General features: G+C 41.5%; 2 protein-coding genes across 2 annotated transcripts in view; one reads left to right on the forward strand and one right to left on the reverse strand.

Annotated features, from left to right (window-relative positions):
* Positions 1–3,085: 3,085 nt before the first annotated feature.
* On the forward strand, positions 3,086–5,971 carry FANCD2OS (FANCD2 opposite strand). The gene is made up of 3 exons (XM_087824651.1): positions 3,086–3,157; positions 3,384–3,459; positions 5,427–5,971. Exons 1-3 carry the CDS (start codon positions 3,101–3,103, stop codon positions 5,969–5,971), a joined length of 678 nt encoding a protein of 225 aa, XP_087680777.1. The 5' UTR covers positions 3,086–3,100.
* A 1,078-nt stretch (positions 5,972–7,049) lies between these two features.
* The window catches only part of FANCD2 (FA complementation group D2), a 57,603-nt gene continuing 36,743 nt past the window's right edge, over positions 7,050–27,909 (reverse strand). The window contains exons 29-44 of the mRNA XM_016209939.2: positions 27,248–27,388; positions 25,949–26,065; positions 24,580–24,708; positions 24,332–24,450; positions 20,157–20,267; positions 18,329–18,459; positions 17,343–17,436; positions 16,722–16,844; positions 15,607–15,700; positions 14,247–14,318; positions 13,640–13,678; positions 12,612–12,686; positions 11,556–11,630; positions 10,106–10,252; positions 8,863–8,958; positions 7,050–7,458 (exon numbers count right to left, since the gene is read on the reverse strand). Coding sequence (XP_016065425.2) covers positions 7,384–7,458; positions 8,863–8,958; positions 10,106–10,252; positions 11,556–11,630; positions 12,612–12,686; positions 13,640–13,678; positions 14,247–14,318; positions 15,607–15,700; positions 16,722–16,844; positions 17,343–17,436; positions 18,329–18,459; positions 20,157–20,267; positions 24,332–24,450; positions 24,580–24,708; positions 25,949–26,065; positions 27,248–27,388 — 1,638 coding nt within the window. The 3' untranslated portion in view covers positions 7,050–7,383. The remainder of the gene's footprint in view (positions 7,459–8,862; positions 8,959–10,105; positions 10,253–11,555; positions 11,631–12,611; positions 12,687–13,639; positions 13,679–14,246; positions 14,319–15,606; positions 15,701–16,721; positions 16,845–17,342; positions 17,437–18,328; positions 18,460–20,156; positions 20,268–24,331; positions 24,451–24,579; positions 24,709–25,948; positions 26,066–27,247; positions 27,389–27,909) is intronic.

Here is a 27,909-nt window from a genome sequence, read left to right on the forward strand (position 1 = left end):
TTCTTATTTTACAGGAGAACACTGAAGTTCAAGGTCACACAGCCAATTAAGTGGCGGAACTTCACCAGCTGATTCTAGACTCCAACATCAATCTGAAACACAGTTTAGCCTATCTGAGTTCTCCTATTTCGTCATATAAATGATTTCTAAAAGAACAAATGTTGACCCTAAATATCAAACCCCAAGAATCCAGAAGGCTCCTCTGGCATTCAAGATCCTGCTTCCCAAGTGATGGTGTTGAAGTATTTTGCTCACGTGTGTCAGAGAAGTCAGATTTGCAGGGCACCTTAGTTTAATTTCTTTTAAATCATAAATCTACCATAGAGGAGTCACTTCATCCCCCTGAGCATTGGCTTCTTCATGTGTGACACAAGAATAACAACGTGGATGGGTTAAAATGGTTGGGAGGGTTATGAGAAAAAAATAAAACATTAAGCACAGTGCCTAACTCTTTACAAAGCATGTATTCACTATTTTTTTTCCATTTTCTGTTTTTGCAGAAAGCACGAAATTAGTACCTATCTGTACAACAATTTAAAAAATGATTAATGAAAATAAAATAAAATAAAAAATTATTAATGGTCTTCCACGGACCAGTCAGGCTCAGTTCTTCTCTTTTTGCTTAACTTCCTAAACACCTGTTCCAGGATCTCTCCTGTAATTCCAAACAATTCAAGGATATGGTACTGTCCTGGAGTGAAGAATGTTCCTCCAGGCTTCTGGAGATTTTTCCTAAATGCCTCATGGAGTTTGCTGTCAGTCCTTGGGCTATAGATTTGCCAGCACAATTCTTCAGATGAGTGATGCAGGGCTGCAGAGGCGAGCCCATTGGTAATGCTGTTGGTGAAACAAGGAGTGCTTGGCAATGTGCCATATCCATAGCTGTGCAGATAGCCTCAGCAGAGGAGAACCAGGTCCCTGTCTTCTCTTTGAGTCTATCATGTGCTTCATGGAACTTGGGGATCTTGTCAATGACTCCAGGTATAATAATAATAATTGTGGAATCAAATTCTTTTTTAAAAAATATGTTTTTATTGATTTCAGAGAGGGGAAGGGAGAGGGAGAGAGAGAAAGAAACATCAATGATGAGAGTCACTGTTCGGCTGCCTCCTGCACTCCCCCCACTGGGGATGGAGCCTGCAACCCAGGCATGTGCCCTGACCAGGAATTGAACCTTGATCTCCTGGATCATAGGTTGATGCTCAACCACTGAGCCATGCCGGCCAGGCCTGGAATAAAATTCTTGAAGTGTGTCAGTTGCATTAAGTATGATTATTTGAGCCTCCTTTACAGTCATGTGCAGTAGGCTCATTTGCACAGCTATGGATATGGCACATGCAAACGGTGATGTTGCTGGCTACTTTGAAAGTATTAAATCAGCTTTCAGCAGAGTGAATGTGGTTATTGCCATGAAAATCCCCAGAGTGCCACCAGAATGTTGAGTGCTGCACGAAACAGATCAAGTTGATGATGTAGGACATCAGTAATATGCAGTATGGGAAATTCAGGTTTTCCATATGTGCATGGTAGCCATAGAGCTGGATGGAGTAACAGACTCAGTGGTGATGGCAAATGGTACCTCTAAGACTACACCCCTTAGAGCTGGGCAGACTGCACAGGGGATTGTGGTGTAGATTGTCATAACAGCATGAAGCTCTCTATCCAACAACTTTTAACCTTACAATTTTGCTTTGGAGACTTTCATTTAAAAAACACAACTGTGCAATGAAAACTTTTTTTTTTTTTTTTTGCTTTTAAAATAACAAGAGGAAAATTAAAAACTGAAAAAAGTTTTGTAATTTAGTCATTTTATTTTTTTATTATTATTTTTAAAAAAATATATCTTTATTGATTTCAGAGAGAGGACAGGAGGGGAGGGAGAGAGATAGAAATGTCAATGATGAGAGAGTCATTGATCGAGCCCGCAACCCAGGCATGTGCCCTGACTGGGAATCGAACTCTGATTCCCTGGATCCTAGGTCAACGCTCAACTGCTGAGCCATGCCCGGCCGGGCTAAAGTCATTTTAGTCTCTTCTAAGAGTCATCATTCTCTGCCCTTCTGCATTTTGACTCCTCTTCCAAACTCCACTTAGCTCTCCTTCCACAGGGACACACACGCACACATGGCATCTGACAATTCTTGACAAGCTCCTCAAGACTATCTGGCCTTCCAAAACCAGGATCTCAGCCTAAATCCGCCCCAGGTCCCCAGTCTTCCCACTTCAGCTTCACCCAAAGAGCCAGATAAAAGGTGATGGCTCTTACTTGTGCTGTGTTCTGCAGTTCCCAAAGTGCAAGGGCAACTTCTCGGTGTTTAAGAGAAGGGCAGATGGGCCATTAGTTAATTCCTCCTGCAAATACTTCTTGCACACTGCCAGGCACTGGGATAGCCAGGCACCAGGGATATAGGAATCATCTGGGTAGATCTGTCTTCCCTCAGTGGTCCAGGGTAATTGTTTGAGTGATGCTGTCATAGTTGTCAGATCACTCTCACTATGATGAAAGGGTCAGTTTTTCAGCTTTGTGAGAATGGGACAGCATCATCTTTCTGAGGTCTAATAGAAGGCAGAGAAAGGTTTTCAGTCAGGAAGTCAAGGGAAAGAGACATGTATCTTTCTTCTTGCTCTTGATAGGGGAGCATTTATAAATTCTGTGTCCTTGCATTGGGATCATTCCAATGCAGCGACAAAACAGAACTCTGGGTGTTCAGAACTGCCTTAACACCTACGAAGCAGGGGTTGTTAATAAAGACTTTTAATACTAATTACAGGTCCGGGATTTTTATGCACGTCCCTGACTACACCCTTTGAAGTGGGCGTGCCTGTGCTCTGCAACTAGATCAAAGAAGCAGCCGTGTGGCAAGTAGGGAGGTGGGAGACGGAATAGGAGGCAGGATTCGAACCTGTACTCCTGAAGGCTGATTCTTGAACCTGGCATTCCAAGGAGGTGGCAGTGGGGAGTCCAGCCCAGACACCCCCCAGCCAGGGGTGGGGTGGGGGCAGGGTGTTCAAGCCTCCCCGCCCCCACGCATGGCTGGGGATCACTCACCCCGCGGTCCTGGGTCACAAAGGCCGTTGCTAGGCGCCCGGTGGAGGAAAGATGCGACCCAGGAACAGCAGCCGCCACTCTGGAGCGTATGGCTGTGGAGTTCAGCAGGTGAGCCCCCAGCTCAGATGGTGGGACCGGCCTAGGCTCCCACCGCCACCTCCGCCTCCTCAGCCAGAGCTGTCTCACCCAGGCCCCGGGGTAGGGACCTCCGGGGGACAAGCCGCTTTTTCCGGCTGGGATGGAAGCTCCCCCAACAACGGGCAGCTCCAGTCCCTTGGGATCGCAGTTTACAAGGACCTCAGCGGCACTTTGACGTTGCCTTCCTCTTTCCCAGGTGGGGACATTGGGGGACCCGGTTCTTTGGAACCGGAGGAATGGTATGAAGGGGAAACCTTTTTGGCCAGAACAAGGTGTTCCCTCTCTGGGAGTTATTAGAGCAGCTTGAACAGACTTCCTGGTTCAGTCCCTCTTGGAGTGGATGACGGTGAGTTCCGGTCAGTGGGGGTGGGGGTGGGGGTGCGGGTGGGGGTGCCGGTAGGGGTGGGGGTTGGTGAACCATCTTTATGTAAACCTAGCGTCAAAGTGGTGGAAAGACCTAGGGCCAGAAGCCCTTTTCATCCCATGTTGGTTCTGCAGAATACTTAGACTGGATATCTGACAAAGCCTTTTTTTTTAAACACCTCTGAACCTTTTTGCTTTTAGGTGAGTCAGGAAAAGGATGCTGGGATGAAATACTTTTTTGGGTCATGTTCAGAGATGTTAACACCCTCCACCCCGTCTTGCCATGGTAGTGTACCAGAGTAGCACTGATCTTGGATGTATGCTCTCAGGATCATGATCTCAAGGATCAGAAGCTGTTTGGAATAGATAAGCATCTCCTGGGTGTCAGTTTCTCATCCTAAAGCAGCCCAGACATTTGAACACAGTATGTAAAAGGACGTGCATAGGTCAGGAGTAACACAACAGTTGGAGGAAATCAACAAACCTCTAAACTAACCATTGTTGGGGCAGGTCTTCTGGTTTGAAATGTCACCAATTCCTGTTACAAAATGAACTTTACTGTCTCACAAACTATGGTGGTGTCAACTTTTCACAGCATTACTATATGGAATCAAATCTGTGGCTGTTCCCTTTTGTGGGAGAAGGGACAGAGAAATACACTTGGCTAAAAAGAAAAGGGATCTGCTATGTCCTTTAACATAATAGTGCATGATGGAAAAAAAAATGTTAGCTTCTCCTGAATTCAGGAGAATTTTAAGATAGATTGACGGAAGACCTAAATTCTACTCAGATACATTTTGAGTCAGCAACATCCTCCCAGCCCTTTATCTTCAGAAAAATAAAGTTCTTACACAGTGGGGCTCCCATAGATAAGAAAACAAAACACACCTAGAAGAACCAGGAAAATCTTTAGAAATTTTTAGACTGGTCTTTGAAAACTTTTTCCTCCCAGCCTGGTGTAATTTCTCTGAGATGGAACTTAAATTAAGTAGCTCAGGGTTCTGAAAGAATGGCTCCCTTGTGTCAGAAAACAGGTTTTTAGGGCCAAGAGGAGACTGTCTTCATAATTAGGAATTATGAAAGCTGAAGTTCCTTAAAAGGAACAGTGTAAATTCTCAAACTGTAAGTACATCAGAATCCCCAGAGGGTTTGCTTAAGCACAAATTGCAAGGCCCTACCCCCAGTTTCTGATTCTATAGGTATGATGTGGGGGCCAAATATTTGCATTTCTACCATGTTCCCAGGTGATGCTGAAGGTACTAGTCCTGGGATCATACTTTGATAACCACTGGTATAAAGTACATGGGATTCAGATTCCCAGATATCTGGTAAGATGTGGCCTTTCTGAGCTTCTAACCACAATTAATGTCTCATCATGAAGTGCCAGCACCTCTGCAACCTCAGAGGTATAGATTCTGTCTTTCGCAGTTATCAACACAGCACAGGTCCTAATGGTGAAGTGGGATGCTCCATTTAGAATTAATCTACAGGAGTGGGCAAAGGTAGGTTTACAGTTGTGAGTATATGAAAAGTTTATTCTTGTATTCTTATTTATTAATTATTGTATTATTTATTAACTTATTTCTGCCCACCCCTGTATTTCCTCATCTGTAAAATGGGTTAAAACCTACCTTCAGAGACTTGTGATAAGGTTTAATAAAATTTTAGTACACATAGCACTTGACAGATTCAATACTTGTTACCATCCCTTACTACCCTTTATAGAGATACTAGTATCCTAACATCTATTGGAATCTGTTCATGGGAACTAGAGTAAGTTGAAGTTAATGTGAGACAAAAAGATGTGAATTTGAACGGCCATGCCCTCACCAAAACCATGCTAGGGAAATTCCATGTTCTGATTCCTTTCCTTTAGAACTATCAATGGCAGGATACCAGCTCTGGTCACCATGGACCCCACTGGATGAGAGCTTCCAATGGCTGCGGCACACAACACCTACACCTTCTTCCAAGCACCCCTTTAGGGCTTCCCCCTGCTTCCCACACACCCCTTCTGACCTTGAAGTGCAGCTGTGCTTTCAAGAAGTCACTCTAGTCCTAGACAGCCCATTGCTGGAACCTGGGGTGAGTCCCAAGTTACCCTGCCACACATCAGAGCTCCGAACCATAAACAACAAGAAAGGGCTGGTCAGGAAGCCCCAGCCTGTCCGTCTCAGTGGAGTGGATTCAGTCTTTGGCAGGGTCATCACGGCTCAGCCTCCAAAGTGGACTGGGACCTTCAGAGTTTCAGACAAGTCAGCCTTTTGCAAAATCATCAGCCGGGAGCACCAGTGGCCCACTGGACTTAAGGAACCTCAGATTCAGATGACAGTGACCATGTGCAAACAGATGCTGCGCTCTATCCTCTTGCTGTATGCAACGTACAAGAAGTGTACCTTTGCCTTGCAACACTCCAAGTAAAGGGTCCCCATCTGATTCCCGTTCCTTACACCATGCCCTTTGCTATCTGCCTGAAGCTTGCAGAAACCCATCGATGTAAAGGAAACTGACATTGCCCCAACTATCTTGCTTTTCTGTCAAGCAGTGAAAATTCAGGAGTCCCTTTCTTCCCTTCCCCTCCAAAAAAGGGCCAGTGGCAGAGCAAGGGAGAAAAATTTCCATTGTAATGTTGAACAACCATTTAAAAGAGTCAAATTAACATTGACATGTACATGTGATAAAGAACCATTAAACAAACCATATAAACAAGCCTAGTGTGAACTCACTTAAACATCTAATACCGCAATGAACTGGGGAAATCAAGGGGTGTAAAGGAAGGAGACATCAGTTTTTATATAAGTGAGGATGAAGGTGGTCAAAAATCTATATGTGGGTCAAGGATTAATTTTAAAAAAGAAAAACCTCCTCCACCAAAACAACAAAAAAACCTAATCTGCCACATCCTAATACCACTGGAGAAGACAAAAGTGGATAGAAATATTAACAAATATTATAAGAAAGTACCAAAAAAATTAACAAATATTAATAAATATTTATAGCCCAGGAAGAAAGAACTTGGTAGCAGCACTGAAAATGGGCTTTCTGGCTGAAGACGTGAGACTTCCCATTTTAGCTGAAGTGCATTCCTAATGCTATATTTCTAATAAACTACAAGTAATTTTGTACATAGTTGTAACTAGATTACAGGTATAACTCAGAATAATGTGAAAATAAACATTACATATACAAAATCGACAAGAGTTTGATGATGCCTTTTCCCCCTGTCTCATATCTACATGACAACCAAAATTTTTTTGAAAGCAGTCAAATATTCCTTTTCACTTTCTTTAAACACTGACAAGAAATTCATCACTCCTCTAAAAAGAACACAAAGATCTTCTCATCTCAAAGAAAGGTAGTCCTTACAACAGGAAACATGATTTTAGTTGGTAGAACTGATGCTGGCACCAGGGGTCATTATTTCTCTACTGAAAACCCAATTCAATTTCATCTAATCCTTGTCTACTGAAGGAAATCCAGAAAGTGGAAAAGAAGTATCTGAAGCAGAACTTAAAACAATTTATTTGTAACATTGGTACAAACCAAAATTCTAACATAAATCCAAAACTAGCTCCCAAAGCCCAGAATCATGGCTACTCTGCAGCAGAGCACTGCCATGTTTACCCAGACTGGTAAGTAATGCTACACTGGAATCCTGAGCCAGGGTGATGACAGACGATCTATAAAATTCACTCTTAAGTTGATTCAATAAAGCCCCCACTTTAAGGACAAAATAGGATGTTTCTGGTGAGAAAGCTAGACAGCAGATTTCAAACTCTGAACACAAAATGCTGAGGCTGGCAGAGATGAGGAGGCATCAGTCTTTCTGTGGTCTAATCAGAGTCGTCATCAGTCTCATCACTATCTTGCTCCTTTTCTCCATCACTTGCTTCATCTTCTTCACCACCCTAAGGGACAAAGGATAATTAAATACTTATCCTTTAAGCATTTATCTGGGTGACCCTGTGAATTACAATACTGCTCTCACAGGATTTAAAATTGCAATGTATCAATTTACAACAAATAATAGGTTTTAAACCATTCATTTGAAAAATGAGTCTCCCTCATTTTTTACCATAACCTCTAAGCCAAGACCATGGAGGAACACCATTTGAAGCTGATTTATGCCATTCTGCAACAACCAAATTAGCATAATTTAAAAATAAGCCATGGTCCTCCTGCTCTACTGCACGTATGTGACATAGGAACACAGTGGGCATTTACTATAGAATGAAATGTCTGTTAAAATGAAAAATTCTGCTGTATATCAACAGGAATCCAGCATCAAATTCTCTCTGGCCTGCAACTCTAATCTGGGAGGGAGGTTAGAAGAAAGTATCGAACTAACAAGATATTGTCTGTGTCAGGTTTTTTTTTTTTATGAGAAAAAGGTAGAGAGGTGTACTATTCAGAGGACAATATAATTTTTTATAATAGATGATATTTCTGCAGCAGCCTCAAATCTCATTAAAGAGAGGCTCCACAGCAGAGGTTCTTAAATCTGAGTTTCTTGGTGTCCGTAACTCAGCTGAATTGTACCAAAATGTTGAAAACACATATATTTTTCTCTAGCTTTCCTTAAAGTTTTTTTTGTTTGTACATTTCTAAGTATGTCTTTATTGATTTCAGAGAGAGGAAGGGAGAGGGAGAGAGAGAGAAACATCAATGATGATAGTCACTGATCAGCTGCCTCTTGCATGCCCCTGACTGGGGATCAAGCCTGCAACCTGGGCATGTACCCTGACTGGGAATCGAACCGTAATCTCCTGGATCCTAGGTCGATGCTCAACCGCTGAGCCACGCCCAGCCAGGCTCCTTAAAGTTTTAAAAGTATCTGCAGTAGCCCAGAAAAGAATAAGGACCTCTCTCCTTATTTTGTTCTCAGTAGTGGTAGCTTTTGATTTTGTGCTTTCACCAAATGTATTCACATTTCTATTTTATATAGTAAAGCAATGTTTAAATGGTTTAACTCATTCGTCTCAATACTCAGAGAACATTCTGACCTTCTTTTCTCTCCTCTAAAATGATTTCAGACATGAATTCAGGGAAAATAGGTTATAATGGAAGGGAATTTGCAACTCTATAACACATGCCACAACTTGAGATACTCAAGAGTGATTTTAAGATTGTGAGGACTTCTTCCTATCCCCCACAGAACTCATAAGCACAGAAGCCTTTTTGGGGGGAATGGAGATAGGTGTAGAAGTCTTTGAGTATAAACAGAAACAGAAACTTTTGCACTCTTTACTAACTCAAAATAATTAAGAAAATGCAACATCAGTGCCACACTCTGCTGCCTTATGCAGAGATACCTTTGTTGCTTTGTTCTTGGAGACCTGAGATGATGTGTCATCTTCACTCTCATCTGCTGTGCTTTCCTGGGAATTCTGGGATACAATCTCTTCACCCTAAATGTGATGGGCCAAGACAAACGGGGTTTAAAGTGATCACATTTGGGGTCTCCAGGGGAGAAACGCTTAGTTTACAGGCAATACAAAGGAAGATATTCTAGCCATTCAAACATGGTCAAACATGGGCACCAAACTGTGATCCAGCATCTAGAAAAGTGATAATCAACCCAAGGTTTCTGAGATGTGAGTGGCTCTGACACAATAGGTAGTTTTTACAAAAAATCCACCTTTGTATTCTAATATCATACTAGATTTTATAAGGCCAGACTCTTTCAGTTAATGTTGAATATAATTCTAAAATTTCCCAAATACCTTAAGGTATATGAGCACCAATACACCAACCACGAACGGCCATGTAGACGCTGAAGGACAGTATACTGAAGTGGTTTAAGAACATCAACTTTGGAACAGGACTGTCTGGACTCAAACCTTGGCTCCACTCACTTATTGCTGAATGACTTTAGGTAAATTACTTAACCTCTCTGAGCTTCAATTTTCTTATGAAAACAATAGTATCTACCTCAGAAGGTTGATGTGAAGAAAGCAAGCTAATTCTCTAGGATGCTATTTTGTTTTCAAATATAAGATTATAAAACTCAGATATTGTAAGCATGATTAAGAAGGGCTTGGACCCTACTTGAAAAATGCTGTAACTTCAAAGCAGCACTATAAGCAACATGAAATTTCAGTCAGTCGAAACGACTGAAAGACCTTAGAAATGCTCACTTGTTAAAATCAGCCATAGAATAATTTCAGGAATAAGACAAACGTTTAAAAAAAAAACAAAAAATAATTTTTAAAAGTTTGTCCATATACAAAAATGTTGTTATGAATCTACACTCAGCAGGACTTAAAGGTACCTCCCTGGCTGGAGAGAGGTTTTATCAATCTGGCTCCTCTATATCTGAGTCCTTGTTTGTATCAGTGGCATGTTTTGGCACCTTCGCTAGTTGGGATGAGGGGTGCAGCCTGTGGCCAGGGCCCTTAAGCAATGTACCCTAACTTAAAGAGCTAAATGGCCCAGACTAAGAGAAAAGCACTCTTACTGACAAGGGCAGGGCTTAGGTGGCCTCCCTTACATACCTTCCAATGCTCTCCAAAGAAAGGGAATAGGAGATTATCGCTAGCAGGGCCCCAGGCTTACCTGCAAGTCCCGGTTTTTGAGATTGCCCAGCCAGAAAGCCTCCCTGCAATTGTTGAGGACAAGCATGGCTTTCACTCTGCAAACTAACAGCTCCAGGGTCTTTTTGAGAAAAGGCACATGTTTGGTGAGTTTCACGTCCTGATGAATCTGAATGGAAACAAATGCATCTAACTCATCTGGGTTTCTCATCATGCACTGACATTTCCTATACAGAAACTTTTGCATTCCTGACATCTTGAACACTGTATAAGAGCATAAGTCCTGCCAGTATAGGCCAGAGAAATGTTCCATCAAACAGCAGTAGTTTGGCAGAGTACTCTGAAGAGAATAGCAGCTGTCCTTCAAGCTAAGAGAGCTCAGAAGACATACCACCAACACCTCTAGGTTCCTCTTCATAACCTCTTATTAACCAATTATCAATGAACTTACCTAAAATATTCTTGAGTATGTATTACACTGATATTAAATAATGGAGAGTAGCCCTGTTTAGCTGAGAGAGTCCTTAAAATTTCACTCTTCAGTACCTTCTAAAGTTAGCACTGGGGAGGAGGTGAGTAATAAATACTGGATCCAAAAATCACTTGGTTTGCCAGTGACTGCAGAACTCTATGGTTCTGTGCCCCTTCAGACAAAAAGGGACAATGTTTCAACTGTAGTCTGCAAGTGGAAAAGTCCTTTAATGCTAAAATGTTCTCACAGGAGATAGATGTGTTCCTTGACAAGTTAAGTAGTACAGTTGGAAAGTGCTAAAGATAGCTATTTTTATTTTATTTTTTTGTTAATCCTCACCCAAGGAAATTTTTTCCATTGCTTTTCAGAGAAAGCAGAAGGAAGGGGAGGGGAAGAGGGGGAGAAAGGGAGAGAGGGAGGGAGGGAGGGAGGGAGGGAGGGAGGGAGGGAGGGAAACATTGATGTGACAGATATACTGACTGGTTGCCTCCTGCACGTACTCTGATGGGGGGCAGGGGCGAAACCTGCAACCGAGGTACCTGCCCTTGGCTAGGAATCTAATTCTCGACCCTTTGGTGCAGAGGCCGATGCTCTAACCACTGAGCCACATGGGCCAATGCAAGATAGCTACTTTTAGAACCACCTCTTCTCTCCTGCAGAATCATCCCTTACATAATATTCCTCCTACCCCATGTATTTTGTAGCAGTAACATATCCACCAACAACATTCCATCTCTCTCATCAAAGAAGGAAATAGGGTTATGGATTTTGAGTCAAATTTTAGATGCAGAAACTCCTGTCTAGATGATGGCCCTATCTTAACCAGCACCTAAGGATTTGACCACTTTGAATACACTACCTTTGGACAGACATGGTCCCAGAAATAAAGGCTCTAGATGGGTACAAAACGAAGAAGGAACTGAAGCCTGTATATCTCCTAATCACAACTGCTGATGAAGCCAACAAGCAGGCTGGTGATGTGATCTGCTTTCCCTCTTACCTTGGAATGCCCACACAGGTGATGAAGCAGCCTTGTGTTCATCTGGAAGGTTTCCAGTAAGCTCAGAACATCTTCCTATAACCAACAAAATTCATAAATGCCATTTGAAATGCTCTCATTTCATTTTATTTTTTTATTTTAAATATATCTATTGATTTCAGAGAGAGAGAGGGAGAGGGAGAGAGAGATAGAAGCATCGATGATGAGAGAGTCATTGATCGGCTGCCTCCTACACGCCCCCTACTGGGGACTGAGCCTGCAACCCGGGCATGTGCCCTGACTGGAAATCGAACCTCCGATCTCCTGGGTCATAGGTCAATGCTCATCCACTGAACCATGCTGTCTGGGCCTCTCATTTCATTTTAGATGCAAGATATCCTTGCAATCAAGGGCTCCAAAAAGGATAAACCTTGCAGGTTCTAGCTATATATCAATAATTGCCTTAATTTGGCCCTAAATAGAAGTGCTATCTAGCTGTCCTTCCTCCTCTCTTTCTGGGTTATGAGACACCAACCAAATATTGTGAGTGTTTTCCAAAGTTCAATTTGCTAAATATGTGTAAAAAAATCACCTGTTTCTATCCTGATTTCACTACTCTAGCCCTGGATCCCACTTGGCTAAAAAAACTCTCAAGACTATCCATTATAACAGCAAAGAGTTTATGAAACAAATAAGCTCTTAAAAAAAAAAATTATTATTCCTGAAAGTAGACCCAGAGAAGCACAAAAGAATAGACAAACAACCACTGATATATTAAGTCCTGGGAGTGCAGCAACACAATAAAATCAAGCTATAAGGAATGACGACCCCCATATCTGGAGAAGCAGGGAGGTGGGCTTCAATCAGATGGAGTCTCAGCTCAGTCTATTTTGGAATATTCCATCTAAATGGGCATCTCTGGTGATGGCTGAAGTGGACCAAAGGTGCCCAAGTAGAACTGTGGCCCAGAACCTGGGCAAGGGGACTGCCCCCATGCCCAGACCAGGAATCACTATGGATGTATCTTCTGAACACACCATATAGAGAATGTTTGTGCTCTCTTCCCTCAATTCTTACCCGGTGTTTTCTAAAACTGAAGTCTAGGAGCGGCATACACTGCTTCAGAAATACTTCCACAAAGAGACGCCCATACTGAAGAGAAAAGAAACACTGATGATGACACTAGCTAAGGTCTTTCACCCTAAAAGTTCCCTGTCTGAGGCAGCATAACATCATCCACATATTTTCTTTTCTTTGTGCATAAAAAATAAATTGGGAGGGGTCCAAAACGTTAATTTGGAGAATGTAGCTCAATGCAAAACTAAATGGGTCTGCTAACTAAACTTAGAATTAGGCAGATTTATCTACCCTAGACACAGCCAATGGGTAGGGGCCTTGCTCAACTTAAGAATGAGGGTGCAGAAGAACAAAGGTGAATCCCAGCTTCCTGAGGACAACTTACTCCCAAGAAGAAAAAATTGGGTAGAGCCAAGAAAGTACATGCCCAATTCCCAAATTTGCCAATCAGATAAATCACTCTCCCTACTCACTCATCTCCCACACTGGCATCAGGGTGGAGTAAAAAGTGAGAGGGCAGGAGGTAAGAATGGGGTGACATCCACTTGGAAGGAATATCAGGAATAGGGAAAAAGCATTCTCCCCATAACATTCACTAGCTCTTAACCCACTCGGTGTACCATCAAATCTAGGGCTAATATGGGCTTTTCAATTGAGAGAGGAGTTCAGCAGTTATGAGAATATCAGTGCTCACGTTTATGAAGCCACCATGAGCTTTAAAAAGAGGAATCATGTACTCCTCCTTCCTCCTTGTTGCCTGGGAAGAAATGGTAGGGAGCGAAGCCACTCCTCTTAGTTCTAAGACTTGAACCGAGTTTTCAAACTCATAGGAAAATGGGTTTCTCTAGTTATCCAACTAGTATAGGAAAATGTACCCACTGTCTTTCCTACACTACTACCTGTTAGCTCAGGTTCCACAGACTCTGGCTTGTGAGCGAAGTATTAAGCAATTCCTCCCAGCTGAGGCCCTCTCTAGAGAGCCCCACAGGAAGAATAAATACCAAAGAGGGCCCCGGTTAGCCACTCACCTTTAGACATACATGCAGAACAGGACGACTATCAAACACCTGGAGAGGTGAAAGGCAAGAAACCAAAGCTGAGGTCTGCTCCATTGAGCACCCCAGCCTCTTATTGTGCAAAGCACAGCTCTGGGTGTTGTAGAGAATTCTAAAATGAAGAAGGCCTGTCAACAGTTAAATTAATAACAAAGCAAAATAAAGTAATCACCACAATTAAATTTCGAGAAAAGATAGTGGGGAGCAAAAAGGAACAAGTAATTGATTCCAAATGGGGATGTTAAGAAGAGGGCATTGTAGAGTCAAAAGCCTTGAACTGAAGCCATAAGAAGGAGTGGCTAAGAGGTGGAGAGTACAACAGTCGAAGCTGGGGAACAGCCTGAGCAAAATCATGGAGTGGGTGAGAGCAGAGTATGTTGAAGGATAACGAAGGCATTCTGCGTTGGAAGAGGGAGACAGTGGGGTATGTTGCCAGATGACAGAGGACCCAAGGTGAGAGAGAGTGGGGGAATGACACGTGGAAGGAGCCATTAAATATTAAGTACTGTGGCACAGATGATAAAGAGGAAGGTTGGTTTCTGCAGTCAGCCAGTGAGATGAGTCGAGCCTCCATATTCACCTTTATCAGGTTGATGAGGATACTGAAGTCTCGGACAGCCATGTTCCAGTAGAGGAGCTTCTCTTCATGAATCTGGGGGCAGCCAAATATACAGGCACCTCTGAATCACAACAAACTTTGTCTCTTTCTATACTACTACTAATACATGGTTCTTGAATCCTGTAACTATCCAAAGATTTAAGCCAATTATCCTCCTAAAAAGATATGACAACTAGTGCATCCCTAAGATGGTTCTGAGGCCCTAGTATATAATGTCAGGGTACCTTATAGAGACTTTCTAATAAAATGACTCCTTTTCAGTAATTTCCAGGTGGAAAAAGTCTCTGAAATATATCTACTGGCTATTAGGTCCCTGTGGCTTCTCTGATTTCCTAAGCTACCCTGTGCTCTTAGTGGTTCTAGCATAGTTCTGGTTAGCAGGCTACCAAGGCCCAGGACCACTGCATCTCAAATAGGCTTGCTCACCTTATGCTAGCTCACAAGTAGCACACTGCCAGACACATGAAGCTGCAACCAAAGACATTTTTTCTAGAGCTAGGGCCTATGGAGCAGTCCAAGCTTTTCCCTGTGCAGTAACCAGGGAAAACAGAGCCCAATCCTCACCTCCAACCAGAAGGAAAGGAAATTAAGCCAGGAGATCTTTGGGGAAAAAAATCCTTGATCTCAGTAAATCAAAGAAAATAGCTTAGGAGAAACCCTGGACCCAAGGAAATACAGCAGATCCTTGAATAACAGGTTTCATTTAATGTCATTCTGTTGCCACTTTGTGTGTGCAGTTTGCACATTTTCCTCATGTCTGAATAGGTCTTCTCCAGGTACTCTGGTTTCCTCCCACATCCCAAAGGTGTGTGCATTAGCTTAATTGGCATGTTTAATGTCCCAGTCTGAGTGAGTGAGAGAGTGTGTGTGTGTGTGAGAGAGAGAGAGAGAGAGAGACAGACAGACAGACAGACAGCCCTGAGATGGAAGGGACTCCCGTCCAGGGTGGATTCCCTTCTTGCACCCTGAGCTGCCAGGACTGGCTCCGGCCATTCCGATTCTGAACTGGTAAAAGCAGGTTGGAAAATAATTATCTTACTTGCTTTTATTAATCTTTCTTAAATATATGTAGAGCTCACATTTATTTCAATGTTTAATATTAGAAGTGTTTTGGGTCTTTATTTAGAAGTTTGGTAATGTTTTGATGACCAGAAATATGCTGTAAGAACTTAATTCTTGTTTATATCAATTAGACTATGGTAAAACTGGTTTAGTTATACAAAGTTTCACTTACGGGTGCAGTTTCCAAGAACCAATCAACGACATTGAGGACTTAACTGTAATCCAAATCTACTTCTTGGAGTGGGAGTATTTGACTCACCTGCTGAGAGTCTGCTGCTGTGCCAGCCTGAAGACCTTTGACTGTCTTCACTAGTTCAGCCATCATCACACGGAAGAAAATGACAAAGGTGTGCCTAGAAGAGGGGAACAGCATGCATGCCCACACAATGATGCACTGGTTAGAAAGAACTTCCTGGGAAGAAGCCAAGGAATCAAAAGTCATTTCCTTCCCTACCTCTCTGAATGTCCTTTCACTGGGGTCCACTGTAAGAGGATGGGGAAGTGATAAGAATTTAGAAATGAGCCCAAAAAGATGGCCTATGAAACAATGGAATTAACTTTTGGAAGGGAGATAGTGTGATGGTATAGAAAGAGCAGTGAAGTAGTGGTGAGAAGATCCAACTTTAAGGTCCTAGTTCCATTATTTACTTTATTGCCTGTATAAGCTTAAGCAAGTTCCCTTTCTAACCCTCATTTTCCTCAACATTAAAATAGGATTAATGATACTTATACCTCACAAAGTCCTCAAAAGGATCAAATGAGATAAATATGAATATAAAGTAACTATTAATATTATGAGACACAAAACCCATTAAGTGAGCCCTGGACAGTGTTGCTCAGTGGTTAGAGTGTTGTCCCATGCATGGAAGGGTGGAAGGCTCCATTCCTGGTCAGGGCGCACATGGGTGGCAACCGATTGACGACATTGATGTTTCTCTCTCTTTCTCTCTCTCTCTCCCCACTTCTCTCATTCTAAAATCTATGGAAAAACATATCCTCAGGTGAAGATTAAAAACACACACAACTGAGACATATATGATTAGATATACTTTATCCTTCTAAAAGTGGTTAAAATATTGGAAAAATAATCTCCTATTTAAAGGATGAAAATACTGACAGAAGTTTAGTGACTACTCATTGCCTGTTAAGACTGTATTGACTAAAAATTCATTCTCCAGTAAGGTCCTTACACACAGGCTGGATGAGAGCCCCTTGGAAAGAGTGCATAGTAGACATTCTGTGTGTTAAATGAATGATTGTACCTAGCACCTCTATCAGAATCAGATGAAGAGTAAGGTACTTACTTGGAAACTACATATATTGGACAGTGAAATTCTAACTTAGAGAAAGAACTGGAGGAGAGAATTCCCTTACCTGGTCAGTGTAGGGAACGTGGAGGAAGAGGCATCTTTAGAAGAGTTGATCAGTTCTGGGACACCAACACCAGCAATCTCTTCGATGGCCTTCAGAACACTGTCTGTGTGCTCTAGGTAGATGCTGCATTGAGAGCCATAGGAGCATGAACACATGTTACAGAATTCCTAAGTCAAGATTTCTTATTACCAGATATTAAGATTTAAAACAACTACTGCCATAAAAATTTTTTTTAATAAAGATTCCAGAGACATGATAGGAGGTAAGAAAATGATGTCTCAATTAGAAATACAGTTAGACATCTTGGAAGTGATGAATGTGTCTTGGGTATGGTACGCAATAAATAATTGATTCACTGGTTAACAAGGCAGGATACAACTGCAGACTCTTCCTCTTCCTCTTTGATTCAATAATAAGAAACTAGCTGACAATGGAAAACAAGAATACCTGTATAGGATCTTATGACCCACCTTTACTAAATTCTGTTAATTTCAAATCTATTTCATTGCTTTCAAGCTCTCCCTAACCAAGGTAATTTCTCAGTCTTTGACCAGATGAGGGATCCCAACAGTGGCAAAATGGAAGGCTATTTGGCTCATGAAGAGAAATGGAGCACCTCACCTCAGCAAAGCATGGAGCTGGTCATTAGGGATGCTGCTCTTCTCTTTTTCCCCACTTGGCCACACCCGACAGAGGAACTGTCTGGCCAGGGAAGCTGTTGGAGAAACAAGACAAAGTTATCTCATGCACGGAAAATAGACCTCTGTTTTTCAGGCTTTTGGGGATGAGTATTGATCAAAAGAATTATTCTTTTCTATTTACTATAAAGTTCCTGGTCTAACAGACAATTTGGAAAAAGCTGTCATGGGCACCTGTTCCACTGGCCCTTCTATCAGAAATAAATGCATTTGTCTAAGACCCAACATGTCCTATCCTATAACCCCATCTTGACACACACATAGATACATAGAGAAAAGGAATGCTGCTAGGCAGTGGAAAAGCCAATCTTGTTCCTCCTGGGCAAGCCAATAAGCAGTAGCCTCAGATTCAGACCAAACTTTCCCCTTTTAATCAACAGGGGATAACAAAGGATTGTTTTGCCTTTTCTTCCTGCTTTCTGAGTTGCCAATTAGGATGTATAATCAATGAGCTGCCTTCCAAGAGCTATGATAAAAGACAGTTAACAGGAAAAATAAAATCATGGATGGGGCCAGGCTTTTCTTTACTTTTAATCCTGATTTCCCTTTTTCCTCCTATTTTATTAACTTCATGGTTTATGTCTCTTCTTGTCAAATGTCTCATATAATAAAAAAGTAAGATAAAATGAAAGGACAGGACAGGAATAACAGAAGCGAAACAAAATTATCTAGCCAACTGAACTAACCAAATGCACACTAAGCAATGTCACCAGAGATCACTCATAGCTCCTTCTGGGGAAATGTCCTTAGTTTAGCAAGAGGGCACATCCACAGTTATGGAGGGATTTACATGTAAAACACACAAGGTACTAGCATGTAAAACACACAAGGTACTAGGAAGCCCAAATTAACAAGCTTGAGTTATTAATCCTATTTCTGAAGGAAAAAAAGAGGATCTGGGTCCATCACCAATTTTTTCTTTGTTCTGAGTAGGAGCTGTAGATTTCTCCAAAATGACCATCAAAAGTCTGATGAGATAAAGAGCAGATTGGAAACTGGGAATGCTGTGATGGAAATTCTGCAAGTAATGGAAGCTTTGGCTGTAAGGAAAAAAGAAAAAAAAGCATCACAAATATGATCTAAATCCATGAGTTGTCCAAGACCACTTAAGCTTTTGATGGTGAATCAGAATCCCCCTTTTCAGGTGCTTTAGTAGCAACCTTCTTTCAAGACCCTGATAGAGAACTATAACTTTGTATGGAGAAAGCCAGGACAGTATAGAGTCCATTGGGTGGAATGCTGGCCCTGAAGGGGTCATGTATACCAAGATTCCAAGTAATAGTCTAGACCATGTTTATATGGGAAACACTAGATCAATCATTTGCTCTTTAAAGGCTTTAAGCAACACTGAAAAATGTTTAAAGTAAAAGGAAATTATAAAGCACAGCTTTTAATAAATATACCTATGGTCAGCTTTCAATACACTGAAGTAATGGGAGATGGGAGTCACAATTAATCCAAAATTGTAACTGAAATAAAACTAGAGTCAACTTCTGATTGATTGGTGGGAGGGAGGTCAAACAAATTTAAAAGTATTTTATTTAAAATGAAATAAAGCCTGGCCAGTGTGGTTCAGTGGTTGACCATCGACCTATGATCCAGGAGATTGAGGTCTGGGGGGAAAAGACCCGGGTTGCAGGCTCAATCCCCACCCAGTCAGGGGTGTGCAGGAAGCAGCTGATCAATGACTCTCATTATTGATGTTTCTATCTCTCTCTCCCTTCTTCTCTCTGAAATCAATAAAGATAAAAAAAAAAAAAAGTCTTTAAAAGTAGAGATAACAAGTATTGACTGCAGACCCAGTAATACCCTAGGCTTTAAGGGGAGGTGACAAAGACCCAATTACTCTGCTGAAGCTGGGGTAAAAGGCTGGGAGCTATGCCCCTTAGATCATCTCAGCTCTCTCCTCCACTGCCTAGCCCTCAACCTAGGCTCCTTTTATGCCAAGACTGGGGAAGGATACAGGCAATCAGTAATAAATTAGCTGCTACCTAACTCCCCAACCCTACTAGGAGACAGAGTAGGTCTCAGGATAATCAAGAGTTGATTATAGATACACCATGGAATACTACACAGCTGTAAAGAACGATCTCATACCCTTTGGGACAGTATGGATGGACCTGGAGAATATTATGCTAAGTGAAATAAGCCAGGCAGAGAAAGACAAACATCACATGATCTCGCTTATATGTGGAATCTAAAGAACTTAATAAACTGATGAACAGAACAGATTCAATGACATGGAAGCATAGATCAGACTGACGAATGTCAGAGGGAGGAAGGAGGGCGGGTGGGTGGAGGGGGAGAGAGTAACCAAAGAATTTATATGCATATATGCACAACCCAAGGACACGGACAATGGTGGGGGGAGGGACTGGGGAGGGGGAAGGGTCGAGGTGGAATGGGTCATGGGGGAGAAAAAGGGACATCTGTAATATTTTAAACAAAAATAAACAACAAAAAAAGAGTTGACTATAGATGGTCAGTGCTGTCAGTCATTACCTGAAAAGGCAAACTTTGCATGATGAAGGATGCATGAAGACTTAGAATGACTTGTTTAGCAGTTTCTAATGCTTCAGGATTTATCTGAATACACTGGAGAGAAAGCTCATATAACTGAGGAAAATAGCTAAAAATATCAATTTCCCTCACAACTACCAAGAAATACCCAAGTTATTTCCAAGAAATCTTGTTCCTAGGAGTTTCATGGGAAATTGGGATATGTAGCTGGACTCACCTAAGCAGTTCCTCCAAGGACTGGTCAGGCTCTCTCAGCTTCAGTCGGTTAGTAAGGACCTCGAGGGCTGAGTACAGTAAATTCTGATTTTCAGGTTGAAAAAATCCATTCCTAAGGGAAAGTCAAGGGAAGATGGTTTAGCTTAGTTTCAGGAAGATTGTTTGGACAGCATTTGAGGATCCTGGGCTCCAGTCTGTACCATCAATAAGTCAACAGAAGAAAAACTAGAACTAAAGCACTGAAAGTACTCAAGTGCCAAATTCAACCACGGCTCTGAGTATCAGACTAGAAGTTGAAATGTACCTAAAACAGTCTTTCCATAAACACCTAACAGTCCACCTAGGTTTAGTTTCAAGGGAAAATGCTCTCCTTCATTCCCTACATTTTAGAGATAAGTCTCAGTCTTCTCAAAAAAGAGGAATAATTTTGTCAAATTGCTAAATCATTGTCTAATCCATAGTAGGTGCTCAATAAAGAAGGTATTCCTTCTATACTAGTAAGTCTTAACTATTCTGTCTTCAGATTACCTTTCCTTGGGTCCTTTCCTTTCCAAGTCAAGGCCACCACTCTTGGTCAGGTTCTTATCATCACATGCATATATCATGGTGACACCTTTTGACTGGTCTTTTTACACTCCTTTCCAATCTCTCTGCACACTGCTGCCAACAGGATTATCCTAAAACACTGTTTTCATTACATCATGGTGTGATCATAAAACTCCAAAATTGCTTCCCTGGAAAACGTTCAAATTCTTCTACCTAACTTTCAAGGCCCAGCACAATCTGAACTCCTAGATCCTCTAGAAAAATTTTCTACATCATGAGTGATAGTCTTTCTTCCTTTCAACAAGTGTATTCTGAGGGCCTATTATGGGTCAGGTTCTTTCCTTTTTTCTTTGGACAGCTTTATTGAAGTAAAATTGACACACAATAAGCTGTATGTATTCAAAATGTTGAATTTATCAGTTGACTTACATATAAACCCATGAAGCCATCACAATGAAAATAATGAACATGTCCATTACTGCCAAAACTTTCCTTATATTCCTTTGTAATCCATCCCTCCCTCCATCCTCTCGCCCAATGCTGGGCAGACCTGTTTCCTTTTTCTTTTTTTGTTAATCCTCATCTGAGAATATTTTTTCCATTGATTTATTATTATTTTTTTTAGAGTGGAAGGGAGGGAGGGAGGGGAAGAGACACATCAATTCGTTGCCTCCTGCACATGCCCCAATCGGGGCTGGGGATCAAACTTACAACCCAGGTATGTGCTCTCAAGGAATCGAACCCATGACACTTTGGTGGTGTATGTCATCCATGTTGTTGTATGTAGTATTCCACCACATGGATATACTGTAATTTGTTTATCTATTCACTGTTGTTGTTTTTGTTTTTTTTCTATTCACTGTTTGATGGACATGGAGTTATTTCCAGTTTGGAGCTATTACAAATGAAGCCGCTATAAACATTTGTGCACAAGACTCTGTGTAGACATATGCTCTTATTTCTCTTGGGTAAATACCTAGGAGTGGAATGGCTGGGTTGTATGGTAGTTGTATGTCTATCTTTAAAAAAAAAAAATTTATTTACTGATTTGAGAGAGAGAGGGGGAGGGAAGCAGGCAGGGAGAGACAAAGAGAGAGTAAAAGAGAAAAACATCAATTTGTTGTTCCACCTATCCATGCACTCACTGGTTGCTTCTTGTATGTGCCCTGACCAGAAATCGAACACGCAACCTTGTCTTACCGGGACAATGTTTTAATCAACTGAGCTACCGAGCCAGGGCTAACTTCTTAAGGAACTGAAAAAGTGTTTTTAAAAGTAGGTATACCACCCTAGCTGGTTTGGCTCAATGGCTAGAGCATGGGCCCATGGACTGAAGGGTGCCGGGTTCAATTCCAGCCAAGGGCATGTACTTCAGTTGCAGGTTCGATCCTCGGCCCCGGTTGGGGCACAGGGGGAGGCAACCAATGATGTCTCTCTCTCATATCGATGGTTCTCTCTCCCACCCCCCCTTTCCACTCTCTCTGAAAAGCAATGGAAAAAATATCCTTAAGTGAAGATTAAAAAAATTAGTGAGTGTACCATTTTATAGTCCCACCAGCAACATGTGAGTTCCGGTTGTTCTGCATCCTTGCCAACACTGGGCAATGTAAATCTTTTTAATTTAACCATGTAATAGTTTTTAACTTGCATTTCCTAAATAACTAATACTATTGAACATATTTGCATGTGTTTACTTGCCATCCATACATCTTTTTTTTTTTTTTAAATATATCTTTATTGATTTCAGAGAGAGGAAAGGAGAGGGAGAGACAGAAACATCAATGATGAGAGAGTCACTGATCCAGCCCGCAACCCGGGCATGTGCCCTGACCGGGAATCGAACCCTGATCACCTGGATCCTAGGTCGACGCTCAACCACTGAGCCACGCCCGGCCGGGCTCCATATATCTCCTTGATGAAGCACCTATTCAGATCTTTTGTCAGGCACTGTTCTTAAGTACTGAGAATACAATGACTGGTCTTGGCTCTCACAGAACTCACAGTCCAGGAGGGAAGACAAAAGAACAAGTAATTATAATAACGTATAGTAAGTCTCCTCATAAGAGGATACCAGAGTAATAGGACAGAACTGGGTCAGGGAGGCAGAAAGGAGGCTTACCTGGCCTAGGGGTCAGAGAAGATGCCCCTGAGGAAGTTTAAATCCAGATCTCAAAGATGAGTTAGAAAAAACTGGGGATCAAGGAAGGTGGGGATTCTGGTAGAAGGATGAGTATGTGTGAAGCCTTCCAGGTGAAAGCAAAATAGAGTACTGAAATTAATTCAGTAGAGCGGGAAGGTAGAGTATAAGACAAGTGAAATAGCAGGAGCCAGATAATACAAGGTCTTAGAAGTTAGGTAGAAGTTTGATCTCAAGAAAAATCTAAGAGGGCCCTGGCCAGGTAGCTCAGTTGGTTAGAGCATTGTCCCACATGCCAAGGTTGCAGGTTCGATCTCCAGTCAGGGCACATACAAGAAGCAACCAATGAACGCAAAAACAAGTGGAACAACAAATCAATGTTTCTCTCTCTCCAAAAATCAATAATAATTAAAAAAGTAAACTCTAAGGGCAATCAGAAACCAAAGTTGGGATAGGATAAGACTGGGTTTGCTTTGGGAAGATCATTCTGACTGCTCTGTAAAGAATGGACCAAGGGAGGGCAACTGGAGGCAGAGACCAAATGTGAAACTAATCTAATCCAGGTGAGAGACAATGGGAGTTTGGAAACAGTAGAGAATGAGATGGCTATTTAGATGCTATTTAGAAGATAAAATCAATAGGATTTTGTGATCAGATGTCGGAGAGAAAATGCAGACAGCAGAGGAAGGGACAAAGAATAGCTCCTGGTATCTGGCTCAGACAGCTACCTAGTCAGGCAAAGCTGAAGGAACGGTGGTAAGGATGGTATACTTCATTTTGAATGTGATGAGTCTGATGTGTCAAGACACATCTAAGAGGGTGTTGCGTAGGCAGTTTGATATAAATATCTGTAGCTCAGAAGACAAATTTTAGCACAAATTTAAGCTTGAGTGAGATGGCCCAGGAAACTTATATAGTAAGAACAGAGGGGCCAGCCCTGTGCCAGCCCTGAGGAACAAAAGCATTTAAGGAACACACTTCTCTCATTTCTTCTTTCATCCATGCTGTGCCTTCCAGCCCCTTTCTTTACCTCCCCAAAGGCATCTACCTTTCAAGGGCCTGATGAAATCCCATTGCTTCCATGAAGGCACCCACAAATACCCCAGCTCCAACTGTGCTCAGTTCTTTACTACATAACCTGGAATTTATCCAGAACTTGTTTAGTAACAACTTCTTAAGTAACAATCTCTCCAGTGCTATTACAGAAAGTTTGCTCCAACAAACTCAGCTAAGAATCAGATGGTCAGATATGTTACAGGCCAACGGCAAGTCATCTAACTTTCAAATGAGGTAATAATAGCAACTCCGTAAGACACAGGGGATTCGAGATCAAACGAAATGATGCACACAAAAACACTCTAAAAATGAGCACCATATTGACCTAAGTCTTCTGGAGCCTTTTCCTTTTTTATACCTCAGTTCCTTGGTGACTGTCAAGTAAAAGCAAGTATATACTGGATTATCTCTACCTACTGTACCTGCCATATACTCACCAAGCAAACAGCCCATGAAAAATCTGCAGTAGCCTCTGATAGCAGGAAGACATTAGGTGGTACTCCTGAACTTGCATTCCTGGTCCATCAACTACACTGTGATTCTCAACAGCTAAGCACTAAAAGGAAAAAATGCTTTTAGGACAGTTGCTTCAACAGTTGCCCTCATTTTCCTTCAAAATTTCTTAACCAAAATGAAGTATCTTAGTGATTTCTAAGTCTCTACAATAATAAGACAGGCGTCTGACCTGAAAATAGTTGTGAATGTTCTCCAGATGGTTACACATGGGAGTCAGCAGTTGAACAATACAATGAGCAATTTCTTGGCCAGATCTCTGCTGGACATATGACAATCCAATATTCTGGCTTCCTTTACTCTGTAATAAATTCAGAGTTACTGGGGAAGAAACTGCTGGATGTCTTCTCTGAAATTTAAAGTTCATTATGGGGCCCTGGCAAGTATGCTCAGTGGTTAGAGCGTCGACCCTCAGACCAAAGAGGTCGCAGGTTTGATTCTGTCAAGGGCACGTACCCAGGTTGCAGGTTCGATCCCTGGCCTCGGCTGGGGTGCGTGCAGGAGGCGACCAATCAATGTGTCTCTTTAACATCGATGTTTCTCTCTCCCTCTAACCCCCCTCCCTCCCTTCCTTCCACTCTCTCTAAAAACAAGTGGGGGGGGAGTTCATTATGTGGCTTTGTTAAACCTATGCCACCAGGTAGGGGTACTTGCCTAAGACTATTCTGAAAGAGGGATCTTGCTCCTTCATCAAATAACAAAGACATTGGCTTTTATAGAGTACGGCCACTGTTTGAGAAGTACAGATCATAATTACTAATGAGATTAAAGCTCACACAGAAACAGAAATCATTTAGGCTAATAAGAATGTAAAGCAAATAGTGAGTGCAAACACGAAAGAATTGAGTAACTGGATGTATTAATGTTGAAATGTTTACACCTAAAATTTTAATATTTTGTTGTTTGCATCATCCAATTGCTTTACCAGATGCTATGGTCCATTGTACATTACATACACATTCAAAGTTCTGGCTTCTCCAGATGATTAAGTATTACACTAAAGCTTAGGCATGGGCTTAGTTTGGAAGGCTGTTAAAACCAAAACCCAAGCCCAGCCAGGCGTGGCTCAGCGGCTGAGCGTCGACCTAGGATCCAGGGATCGGGATTTGATTCCCGGTCAGGGCACATGCCCAGGTTGCGGGCTCAATCCCTAGTCGGGGGCATGCAGGAGGCAGCCGATCAATGACTCTCTCATCATTGATGTTTCTCTCTCTCTCTCCCTCTCCTTTCCTCTCTCTGAAATCCATAAAGATATATTTAAAAAACAAAACAAAAAACAAAAAACCCCCACAAAACCCAAACACAGGATTCAGGAATGTTTGGGGCACTTAGAAATACACTTCCTGCTTTGGGTGGCACTTCTGTTTTCTCTGCTTCAGAGTTCCTTTCTAAACAAGTGAATATGGTCTGGCAATGAGGCTGCCACCATGCTACCCAGTGACCCAAACACAATGCCAGAGAAAGTGCCAACTTATTCATACTAAGACCTCCTTGTTTCCAAATCCACTAAGGCCAGGGCCTGTGCTTCTGCCTATACTAACCTTGAGGAAGGGGACTCTCCTGGCAACAGAAGGTGTCAGCATATTCTCCACCTTATTGGAGAGATCTTCCAACAAGAAAAGCAGTTCAGGGGGCTGAAGTTGCACAACTTCTGTAGCCTGTCACAAGCAATAAGAAAAGAATAATTCCAAGCATGCCCTAGCCATCTATTTTGGGAAACACATTTTGTTTAGTCTTCCCAATGACTGAAGAATCTGACCATTACTAAAAAAGGGGAAAATTTCCCCCACCTCATATAAAACATGGTTGTTGTGCTATGTCAACAAATTAAAAAGTCAAGCATTTCTAAAGTAAAAAAAAATTTCAAATTATCAAAATAAAATTTTAATAGGCAGTATAGTTTTGGAAGACATAATTTTTCTCTAGAAAGAAATACCTGTGTATCTTCCCAACTGTGGACTTGAGGTACATTTCCTAAGCACCATGAGATTAAAAAATGACTAATTCAAGGGAATTTCAATTTTCTCTGTTCATTATATAACCCTTTCATATTTTCTTTTCCCTACTGTTTTACTACTGTTAACTTTGGGCAGGATCCCTATAAATACATTACACCACCAGAAACAGAATGGGTCAAATACAGTATTACTTCAAACTGTTCACTCGTCATATTTATGGCAAATCTCCAAGTACAAGCTGATGTAGAAAGACTGAATAAAAATTTAAAAAAAGATGCTGTCTCTATTCTGAAGGAGTTTACATTCTTAAAAAAAATCTATGGTAAAAATTCATGCTATTTCTCAATTTTCTTAACCTGGAGAACCTCGACTCTGGTGAAATCCCATAACAAAAGTTAGCTTTTCTGTGAAAATGTGCTCTACTACTAACTTCCTAATAAATACCACTCTCTCATCAGTGCCATTGGTACTTGAGACCATCAACATAGCACATACTACTACTTATGTCTACTTCCTTTATTAGATTATGAACTACTTGAAGGCAAACATCATGTGGTATACACTACTGAAGTGCCAATGTTTAGATTACTGGCAAACACAGAAAGTTTTGATAAGCATCTCATGGATGCAAAACAAATATCATGAAAATAAGTTAAGGATCACTTCATTAGCACAGTCTTTTATAAAGTCTAGCTCACTATAAAAAACTGAGACTTATAAACATCAAGATAACAAAGATGACTTCATCATTTCACACATAAAGGCTTTGGAAGCTAGAGTCCAACTTCTCTCAATATCATGGTATTCTTTATGAAATAAGAATAGAGCTGAGGTACTTTCTGAAAGAAGATTAAATTCTGGGATCTCATCGCTGTCACTTACTTTAGTGTGCATTTCAGTGTCTAAGATGACCTTGGTCACAAGCCCACAACGCAGAATAGAGAAGACCTCCATGTCCAGCTCTCGGAATGAGAAATGATAATTCTGTAGTGACACTGTCTTTTCTTCTTTCCCTTTGAACTCCTAGGGAGAAAGTAGCAGCAACCAACAGAATAAATGAGGATTCTATTATTTTTCAGTCTTCACCCAAGGATATTTTTTCCATTGATTTTTTTTTTTTTTTTTTTTTAAAGAGAGTGGAAGGAAGGGAGGAGGGGGAGAGAGAGAAACATTGATGTGAGAGACACACTGACTGGTTGCCTCCCCCAAGTGCCCCATTGGGGCCTGGGATCTAACCTGTAACCGAGGCGTGTGCCCTTGAGCAGAAATCAAACTCCCGACCCTTCAGTCCACGCGCTGACACACTAACCACTGAGCCGAATCAGCCAAGGCAATGAAGATTCTATTTAGTCTAATTTTTAATGAAGATTCTGAAGTGGAATTATGCATTCATCTTATGCCAAAAGTTACATTTTTATCACATCACTAAATTCCTTTCACCAGTCTCTAAATATTCCTGAGACAGAGCACCTAATTTATATTGGGATATAAGTCAAACATCAAGGTTCTTTATTGGTTTCTACTTAGGAATGAACTATTAGACA

Source organism: Miniopterus natalensis, chromosome 15 (assembly GCF_054644295.1).
Source record: "Miniopterus natalensis isolate mMinNat1 chromosome 15, mMinNat1.hap1, whole genome shotgun sequence".
NCBI classification, from domain to species: Eukaryota; Metazoa; Chordata; class Mammalia; order Chiroptera; family Miniopteridae; genus Miniopterus; species Miniopterus natalensis.

Coding starts and splice junctions, on each gene's coding strand:
- FANCD2OS (XM_087824651.1), top strand. CDS start 3,101: ATGCGACCCAGGAACAGCAGCCGCCACTCTGGAGCGTATGGCTGTGGA. Junction 3,158..3,383: donor ATGGCTGTGGAGTTCAGCAG/GTGAGCCCCCAG, acceptor CCTCTTTCCCAG/GTGGGGACATTGGGGGACCC. Junction 3,460..5,426: donor ACCTTTTTGGCCAGAACAAG/GTGTTCCCTCTC, acceptor CCTTTCCTTTAG/AACTATCAATGGCAGGATAC.